The sequence below is a fragment of the Schistocerca nitens genome, chromosome 5, assembly GCF_023898315.1.
Source record: "Schistocerca nitens isolate TAMUIC-IGC-003100 chromosome 5, iqSchNite1.1, whole genome shotgun sequence".
In the NCBI taxonomy this organism is placed as follows: Eukaryota; Metazoa; Arthropoda; class Insecta; order Orthoptera; family Acrididae; genus Schistocerca; species Schistocerca nitens.
In genome coordinates this window covers 252789894-252800420 of record NC_064618.1, presented here as the reverse complement: position 1 = coordinate 252800420, position 10527 = coordinate 252789894, and the positions used below count along the sequence as shown (strand labels likewise).

The 10527-nt window shown below is 42.7% G+C and overlaps 1 protein-coding gene across 1 annotated transcript; it reads left to right on the top strand.

Moving 5' to 3' along the window:
• Window positions 1-289: 289 nt before the first annotated feature.
• LOC126259880 (uncharacterized) lies at window positions 290-9621 on the top strand. Its single transcript, XM_049956948.1, has 2 exons — window positions 290-321; window positions 9287-9621. The coding sequence occupies exons 1-2, from the start codon at window positions 307-309 to the stop codon at window positions 9521-9523; spliced, it is 252 nt and encodes an 83-aa protein (XP_049812905.1). The 5' UTR covers window positions 290-306; the 3' UTR covers window positions 9524-9621.
• Window positions 9622-10527: the final 906 nt, after the last annotated feature.

The window sequence follows — 10527 nt, the reverse complement described above, 5'->3', positions numbered from 1 at the left end:
TTTTATCTCGATGATCATAAATTTCGAGAGCCGCTATCCTCAAGGAATGAGCTCACAATAGCTCTTACCACACACGTCAGTGGAAATGGCTGCTTTTCCACTATACAATGAAACTCTTCTTTGACACCTGCTGCCTCCGGAAAGCACCACGGCTAGGAAATCCCCGCTGAAGTCGCGAAAAGAATCCGCCCGGTACACTGTTAGAACAGTTAATATTTACTAAACAGCCTACAAGGTTACGATACTGTATATAAGCCGGGTCCGGCCGCCAAACGCCACACGGTGTTGCTAGCTGCGGACCACGCCATGGCTAAACTACTGGTGAGTGCCTCTGCGACTTCGCCACGCATACACGAATAAGTTTTCGTTGCCGAGACTGTCAACACTTCGCTTAGAGTTACAGATCGTTGATTACAGTCTTTAGTGGAGACGAATCTAGAATGGCTTTCCGGGTCGAGAGTCTTTAGTGGAGACGAATCTAGTATGGCTTTCCGAGTCGAGAGATGAAATAGTCACCATCTGACCATTTCAAGAGCGTTAAAATTATCGTTTTATTATGATGAACTTATTTTTAGACTTACTTTGTAGCAGTCTGGCGCTACAGTTGAGCGTCTGCTACTGCTCCATAGGTATTGATCACCAGCTCACAGTAGTTACTGTCCTAAACCACATTATGTCTTACAAAAAGAAAGCTTTTTCCTCTTAATATCGGAAAAAATTTCTACTTGAAAGAAGAAATAGGAAAATCATATTCCGTAACCAGTAACAGTTTGTTATAGGGTACATAAAGTCAGATCTAAGATATGTTATACCTGTCAGGTGTAACTGGGTATTTCGCATATTTGAAACCATAGGCATTTCAGAAGCTAAACACTGACAACACTTCATTTGGTAAAAAGAATCTTATTTAACATTTTGATGATACATTGATAGGTTTTACATTATTAAAAATAATAATCCGGATTTAATACATGTTAAATAATTATTTGTAACAAAACATAACCGTATTCGTCGAATTCTTGGAATCACTTTATTCTCTTGTTTAGACACAGACGAACATTAGTTACTTTTACTGCACACGAATATTGTCTGTCTTTTACAATTTGGTTCAAATGGCTCTGAGCACTATGGGACTTAACTTCTAAGGTCATCAGTCCCCTAGAACTTAGACCTAATTAAACCTAACTAACCTAAGGACATCACACACATCCATGCCCGAGGCAGGATTCGAACCTGCGACCGTAGCGGTCACGCGGTTCCAGACTGTAGCGCCTAGAACCGCTCGGCCATCCGGCCGGCTTTTACAATTTGGTTTTGTGGCTCTAATGTGAGGCCAATGACGTATTGCACTAATTTGTACGGAACCGATCTTGTTAGGCCCTGATGCTTTTTGCGTAGTAAATTTGGCTCTGTACTGGCTGAAGGCCTATTTCTCTTCATTTTTGATTTCTTTTCCCTACTTACAAACTGCTACTGCTATTCAGAATTTTAATTATAACAGACAATCGTTTTTATTACGGTGAATTTTGGAACTGCCACGTCCCTCTCCGCATGTGGTACTTACTTTTGAAATTTCCATTTCCATTTCCTGGAGCATAAAATCTGGGGATCCATCGCTATTAAAATAAAAGCTTCAGAGTACTAGCAGTTGATTAGAATTTACACATCACAATAAAGGTGAAAAGTAATCAGTCAAAAGAGTGTTGAAATCGAATATTCAAACGGATTATTGGAAACTTTTAATAAATTGAAGTATATGATGGTACAAACAAACAGAGATATTTGATTTCACTTCACATGATTTCATCTCTTTCATGCGCTGACGGTGACACACAAACACCCACTGATGCGTATTTTAAACAGAAAGTTTTCTCCTGTTTACTTACACGTGCAACTAGTTTGTTACGTTAAAATGTGATTCACTTCTTGTCACGGGTACTATAAGCAAACAATTTTCAGAATTGAACTTACTTCTTTATCTAGCTGTATTCGTCCAAAGAAAGGCGATTACTTCTCGTTTACGTGCGCGCGGGTGTGTGTGTGTGTGTGTGTGTGTGTGTGTGTGTTTGTAGTGAACAATGGCGCGAACGGCAAGTCGCTCAAGGAGATCCCAAAACACTCAGGAGACGGTAACACAGAGGCGTTGGTAATATCGCCTAGAAACAGCACACACTCACTGGCACTCAAAAACAATTAACCTTCCACTCATTAGCGTCTCTTCGGCATGATGCGGATTCGCGACGCTCGTCATTAAGGGTTTACGCATCAGCTGATAATGCAAAATGTAACTGTACTAAAACGTTCCACCGCGTTATTAAAAGTATTAGTAAGGGCACAAACCATCGTTTGCGGAGAATACGAGGGACATTTTGACAGTGCTTAGGAAGGAATCTTTTGTGGCAGTGCGGAAAGAGAAAATGCTGTTGCATAGGTGAATAAGACCAACAGTTAACAGCCTACAATTTTGTTAGTTTTTTCTGGTTGTTGGTTTGGAAATCTCTGTCTAACCGTTTTACGGAGTGATTTCGTGACTATGTTAAAAACTTTCAGGGATGATAGAAAAGTGCAAATGTGTCAATTTGAGGTAAGCGATCCTGGTTCGGAAACGACCGAACAGGAAGTTACAAGCGATACTCGTGCTGATAACTCTGATAGTGGACCTAATCTGCTCGAAGTTCTTTGCTTTCCATGTTTTGGAAAGAGGGATTACGGGTCAAAACAAGGAAGAATTATCTATCACACATGAGTTCGAAAATGAATGCCCTAAGAGCTGCGAGCACTTGTTCTGTAGAAGAGATAAGTTTCGCAGTAATAAAGTTGGGTGAGTGCTCTTAGCTCTTAACTTATACACTTTAGAGGCCATGTTTACAGGACATTTCTTGATTTGGTCCATACTCCCTCCTCCCAAAATGTGGAAATCAAAGAGCTTGTATTAGAAGAGATGTACTGTCAGGGCCATTAGAACAACTATACCGGCAACTTTCGACATCGCTGACATTTTGTTATATCATAACTGAATCATCCTGTACAATCTATTAAAAGCTTCCGGTGTCCCCAGGTGTTTTCTCCCTAATTGCCCTCATTTGATGATTCTTAAACTATCAGTAGCCATGTAACTCTTCTCCGTACCCGCCAGGTTAGCCGAGAGCGCTAATGCGCAGCTTCCTGGACTCGGGTAGGCGCGCCAGCCCCAGATCGAATCCACCCAACGGATTAACGACGAGGGCCAGTCTGCCTGCCAGCGTGGATGTGGTTTTTAGGCGGTTTTACACATCCGAATAGGTGAATACTTGGCTAGTCCCCACGTCCCGCCTCAATTCCACGACTCGCAGACATTTGAAAAAACGTTGGCAATATTTCATGGCTTGCACTAGACGCAGACAGTTGGGGTACTGGGGTACACTAATTCCGTTCCGGGGGGAGGGGAGGGGAGGGGAGGGTATGGGTTGGTGACAGAAAAGGCATCCAGCCACCTTGCGACACTAACATCGCCAAATCCATAGTAACAAGGCCGACCCCGTGTTGCAGTGGGACAAAGGACCCAGCAAACGATGATGATTTAACTTTTCTCCATGCATAATTCTACTAGGCTGTTTCCCCTTTCATTCCCTTCTCCCAGTCCATGTATTCCTACTATGTTGCTTCTTTTTTCTGCTATTGAATGATAGTCCTCCATTAGTATTAAAATGTCGTCTCCCTCAAAAATCTACAAAATTTATTTTACCTCATATATTATTTCAATTTCTACATGATCTGCGAACCTAGTAAGGATATAAACTTGTACTATAAGGAATGGTGCTGCCTTTGTACCTAACTTCGCTACAGTAATCCATTCACAATGCTGATTATTTTCTTATTCATTATTAATCCACTCCTGCATTACCCTTATTTGATTTTGTAAACATAATCCTGTACTCACCTGTTCAGATGCCCACTTCGTCGTGTCAACAACACACACTAATTCCTACTGTGGTATCACCGCCACACTTGCTAGGTGGTAGCCTTTAAATCGGCCGCGGTCCGTTAGTATACGTCGGACCCGCGTGTCGCCACTATCAGTGATTGCAGACCGAGCGCCGCCACACGGCAGGTCTAGAGAGACTTCCTAGCACTCGCCCCAGTTGTACAGCCGACTATACTAGCGATGGTTCACTGTCTACATACGCTCTCATTTGCAGAGACGACAGTTTAGCATAGCCTTCAGTTACATTTGCTACGACCTAGCAAGGCGCCATATTCTGAACAGATAATATTGTGAATCATGTACCGTCAAGAGCGACGTTCATCATTAATGGATTAAAGTTAAGTATCAAACTAATTACGTCCGTTTTCTGAATTGTAATTCCTTGTCATGTTCCAGACCTCACGTCAGTATAGTTCTTCCCTCCTCACGCCAGCCTGCGTGAGCTAAAACGCCTCCCCTAGTAACACGGTGTTGGCTCTTCTGCCAACACAACACCTACAACACATTCCAGTGAGCTATTACACATTTTGTTTTCTGGTAGTATGTAGCTATTCCCGAAGTTCTATCCGACTTCATTTATTCTTAAAACAGTGCTACTGATATGTCAAATTGCGCGCCAAACATAAGTTCATACAAATCACAACTGTTTTGCTACGAACATTAAATGATTAATTTTAATAATGAACGACGAATAATGGTTGTCTACTGTACAGAAGACGAAATTTTTGCTACTGTTCTCACACAAAGAAAATGTTTCAGTGATAAGCGTCTTCAAGCATGGCAAGCATTCGTGATCAAGCGCTTTATGCAAATATGTACATATTCATTGTTATCCGTATGGATTCCAAACACGGGTAGAAAAGCGCTTATTTGTACTTGGCATATGTAGAGGTCGGATGACGACGATGTATTAGTTGAGACTGGTGTTATTGCTGTTGTACCATAAAGAAAGAAACTGGATGTGTGGCGTACGGAAGTGCCGACATAAACATAGTAAGAAGAAAATAGATACTCATAGTTGCCGTAATTGAGAAATGTATGTGAAATATATGTGATTCGCCTAAGAAGCCCAGTTATTTCACCAGGCAAACTATAATACCAGGTGAAAGACGTATTGCAATACTGGGAAATCTCATTAACATAGGTAGTTAAGGAGACTGCAAACACTCGTGTTACATACGTAACACCGATGTATTGGTTTATGTAGCTCATCTGTAGCTGCCACAATTTGATAAACTTCTTCATTCTTTTATCGTCTCTTTGTAGTTAGTCTGCAGGAAACGTATCTGTTGTGGCGTAACAAGCGCGCTACGCCACACTGAGAAGGAAGCCGAAAGGCACACGTACACACACGCCGACTGGCGTCAAGTCTGGAACAGGATACGTTATGACTGCTATAAAGAAAATACGTACCTTTGGAATAAACTTTTAATGCTTCCTTTGGTACATCTCTCTTGACTATACAGTTGAGACTCGTAAGATACATGCACTGTGACAATTGGCGCCTTGCTAAGTCGTAGCCATTAACTTAGCTGAAGGCTATTCTAACTGTCTCTCGGCAAATGAGAGCAAAGGCTTCGTCAGTATAGTCGCTAGCAACGTCGTCGTACAACTGGGGCGAGTTCTCGTACGTCTCTCGAGACCTGCCGTGTGGTGGCGCTCGGTCTGCGATCACACAGTGGCGACACGCGGGTCCGACATGTACTAATGGACCGCGGCCGATTTAAGCTACCACCTAGCAAGTGTGGTGTCTGGCAGTGACACCACAGTATCGTATTAATAACGACATATTTGTCTGCACCATGTTGAGTAACTGTTGTTTGAAGTAGGTATTATACCACGTATCTGTTTGCTTTGACGTAGACTTCCTATGCAGGGGGTACCGTCATCAAGGCTGCGTTTCCTGTGTTGGAACAAACACTCCCAGCAATTCAGTACTGATATACTTTATGTCGCTATATGTAGTGTCAGTAAGGAAACTGCATCACAACTGACGTGTGCATAGTTGATAAATTATGTTTAACTATGCGCGTCTTGGGAAGAGTATGTAACTGAAAATCCGTCATTCCTGAAGCCAGTTTCAGTTACTTGCATAGCCTCGTTCATAGGTGAGGGTCCCTAACTGTTAACAATATATAGTCAGTATGACATAATTATCTGAATGTAGTGTGTTCTGGAGAGGAACAGCCGGCTTGCTGCCAGTGTCCGCACCAGCGGGAAACGTTGAAGCCGCGCAGAAAGATAAGAATAAAAGCCACTGATGAACTGGGATGTTTACGCGAACGCATTATTTATAACGACTTTCATTCGTTTCGTTCAATGCGAACTACAACTCATACGTTTTTGGTGAGAGAAATGTAACGGAGATTACAGTTTGCACACTGCACAAACGAGGAAGAGGCTATGTTACAACATGAGAGTTTTCCGATGATGACTACTTTTATGTGAGTGGTATAGCAAGGGAATATAGCGCTCCATTCTGAACGAAGTACATCCTACACGAAAGAGATGAGCCAACGAAACGTAACGGTTTAGGTCGCGATGTTAAATAATGAAATGTCTGGTTACTTTCTTGCAATGGCACTGTAACCACAAAACAGAACTTCTCCATGTCTATCTCCAAACCACTGATGGTTTTACTCATTTGTGGACGAGCTATTGCACTTAGTCGTGATGTTCGTGTAATGTCATAAAACTGGCCAATTATGGAAGGCTCGCATCTAAGTTATTAACCAATGTGTGAACCCACATTGGCGTTTTGTCGAAGGAAGGTGAGCTGTGCATCTCAGGAGCACAGTTGTGTGACGATGTAAAACTACTTAAGACTTTTTCTGCTGAATCGTCGAAAATTGGCAGCTGCACCTAGAAGAAGTTGAGAGAATAAACGCAATATTTGAGATACGTTATTCGATAGGGAGCAATTCCATGCTGGAGTGATTACCGTAGTTATGGTCTTGAGACCAAAGACTTATTTGATGCAGCTCTCCACGCTGATCTATCTACTCAATCCTATTTATCTATACGTAGCTACCATTTGTACGTTTGAATCTGTTCATTTAAGTCGAGCCTTTTTTTCCTCCAAAAGCTATGCCTCCAAAACCTCCTTGTATTACCAATATAGCCGCGCGGGGTAGCTGTGCGGTTTGAAGTGTCCTGTCACGGTTCGCGCGGCTCTCCCAGTCGGAGGTTCGAGTTGTCCCTCGGGCATGGGTGTGTGTGTTGTCCATAGCATAAGTTAGTAGTTAGTTTAAGTTAGATTACATACTGTGTAAGCTTAGGGACCGATGACCTCAGCAGTTTGATCCCATAAGACCTTACCACAAATTTCCAAAAATTACCAATATGACTATTCCCTGACGGTTCAGGATGTGAACCTCTCCTGTTAGTAAAACTGTACCATAATCTTAATTTATCCTCAGTTTGATTCGGTACCTCTGCTTTACATGTTCGGCCTACCTATCTAATATTCAGCATTCTTGTGTAGAGCATTACAGAAGCTTGCTTTCTCCTACTGTCTGAACCGTTTATAGCCCACTTTTTACTTCTCTACAAAGCTATACACCAGAAAAATATATTTTCTACTTCTTGTAGTTCATTGCTTGAGAAAGCTATTGTTTTTTACTTGAGAACTTATATGAGAGGCACTAAGCTGTAACTCTATGTACTGAATCTTTTTGAAATCCAAGGATGATTCATTTTCAGCCAAACATCTGCTGATGTTTTCGAATATTTCCACCATTATTCATGCACTGTACCCAAAGTACACATAGGAAAGAATTTACTATATTTTTATTGTTTTTGCGATGAATAGCAGTAGTGGGAAATCCTATTAAGAAGCAAATAATACACACTAAGACAAAAGAAAGGACGCACCACGAAGAAATTATACAATTGGGACGAAAATCAGTAGGTGTCATATACCTATATAGACAAACAAATGATTACAGTTTCAGAAAAAAACTGGATGATTTATTCAAGAGAAACAGCTTTACAAATTGAGCAAGTCAATTACGCGTTCATCCACCTCTGTCCGTTATGCAACCAGCTGTTCGGCTTGGCATTTATTGATACAGTTCTCGGACGTAAATCTGAGAGATGTTGTGGCAAATTCTGTCCACTTGACTCAATGGGACTTCAAAATTCCGAGCTGGTTGGATAGCCCTGCCCATAATGCTCTGAAAGTTCTCAGTTGGGGAGAGTTCCGGCGACATCACTGACCAAGGTGGCGCTTGCCAAGCACAAAGACAATCAGTCTTTTGCCCTGTGCGGGAGGACATTACCTTGCTGAAATGTAAGGGCAACAAAACAGGACGTAGAATGTTGTTGACATACAGCTGTGCTGTCAGGATGCAGCAGATGATTACCAAAGGCGTCACACCCCTGTCTGAAGCGTCTTCATGCACTTCTCGGACGGTCATCAGGCTCAGTGGGAAGGGAATTAATCACTGAAGACAACTGTACTTCAATCAATAAGACTGCAGGCCGACGACGTGTCGGGAGACACAGCGGACAGCGCCGAGATACCAACCTTTCTGCTGGCTGGCATATGGCCCAACAGCCAGGAGTGATAGCATGTCATTTCTTTTCATGGCAGGACACTTTTTATTGTCATGCACGGCATTCTTATAGCACAGCGATATGACAACGATGTTCTACGCCGAGTTTTGTAGCGCTTCATGGCAAGCCATCCTGGGCTTACATTTCAGCAACATAACGCTCGTCCGCACAGGTCGAGAGTTTCTACGGCCAGTCTTCGTGTTTGCCAAACCATAGTTTGGCCAACAGGGTCTCTCCACAACTGAGAATGTTCGGATTTTGACGATCTAACGCTCCAACTGCTCAGAAACTGGCACGATATCCCTCAGGACGACATGCAAAAACTCAGTCAATACAGAGCCGAATAAATGTGGACCACCATGTTATTGATTTGCCCAATTTGTGAAGCTCTTTCTCTGGAATAAATCATCCAGTTTTTCGAAAAGTTAATCATTTGTTTCTCTGGCGATTTCCATCCCACTCAGATGATTCCTTCATGGAACGTTGTTTTCTTTTTTCTTAGAGTGTCAAATCGCACGTAAGTGGACGTTAGTATTACACGTTAGTGTTATGTTGTTTTTACCACACCTGAGAAACCGCTCAGAAGATAACCGACCTCTCACGTCGAAATCAGTAATCATTTATAAAACAGTAATGAAGACAAGTTTTTTTGTGTGGCCATCCTCCGCAGCAAGCATATAAATACTTGTTTTTCAATCATGTTGAAACACAACTGGATTGAATGTACTTGATTCGATGACGCATTCACTATTCCTCTGTCGGCAGGCACTGTTCACGCTGCTGCTGTGCGTTGCCGCCTTGGCGCATGCGCAGTTTGGCCAGGGCGGTTTCGGCCGTCCTGGCGGAGGTTTCGGGAGGCCCGGTGGTGGTGGTGGATTTGGCCCTGGAGGAGGCGGCGGCTTCGGCCCTGGAGGAGGTGGCGGCTTCGGCCCTGGAGGAGGCCGTCCTGGATTCGGCGGTGGCGGCTTCGGACCCGGTGGTGGTCGCGGCTTTGGCGGGTGAACGAAGTTTCCTTCACGAAGCTCCTTCACCACCAAAAACTGTCCAGAAACTACATCACTTCTTGGTTTTTGTTAATTTGTGCGCACTTTAACAGTTAATAAAACATAACAATCGTCACTGTATTAATCACTTTGTCGAAATTTCATTATAAAGAATATTTAACTGAGAACTGAAATAACCTAACTGATGTATCTGCAAGGTGAGAATGGTAAGCCATTGCTGGTGACGTGTTGTAGTTGAGTCCATGACCAAAGCTTACATGTATCCGCCAAGTCAAAGCCTGAGGGCTTTTCAAGAACGTTGGAGTGGTCCCTTCACCACAGAACTGCTATGGAAACATGAGAGACAACAGCAAAAGTGCTTTCTTCTCCCATAGTGGGTCAAGACTTCATTCTGCACTTGAAGTATCCTCCCCGCAGAGCTGCAATACAAAACTGTTAAGGCTTAAATCCTAGCTATAGGTGAAAAATTTTTGTTTGTTGTGGTTCAAGCATCCTTATAGCACAGAGACATGACGACGATGTTCTACTCTGAGTTTTGTTGCACTTCATGACAAGCCATCCTGGGCTTACATTTCAGCAAGATAACGCTCATCCGCACAGGTCGAGAGTTTCTACTGTCAGTCTTCGTGTTTTCCAAACCCTAGTTTGGCCAGCAGGGTCTCTCCACAACTGAGAATGTTCAGATCTTGACGATCTAACGCTCCAGCTGCTCAGAATTTGGCAAGAAATCCCTCAGGATGACATGCAGCAACTATCAGGTAATTTTGAAAAGGCTAACTGTCATTACTACAGCCGATGTCAAACCTGATTAATTCACGTAGTACCGACAGCAAAGACGAAGCATTTTAATAACATTCCCGCAGCTGGTAGCCACAGTCTTTTAATCTTGTTTATTCAACGAATCACTTTAGTGCGTTACTTTAATTGGTCTCGCTGACTACAGTTTGTTACACTTAAGTGTATTGCTTCTGGATTTTGATATGGTTAACTTAAATTAGCTAC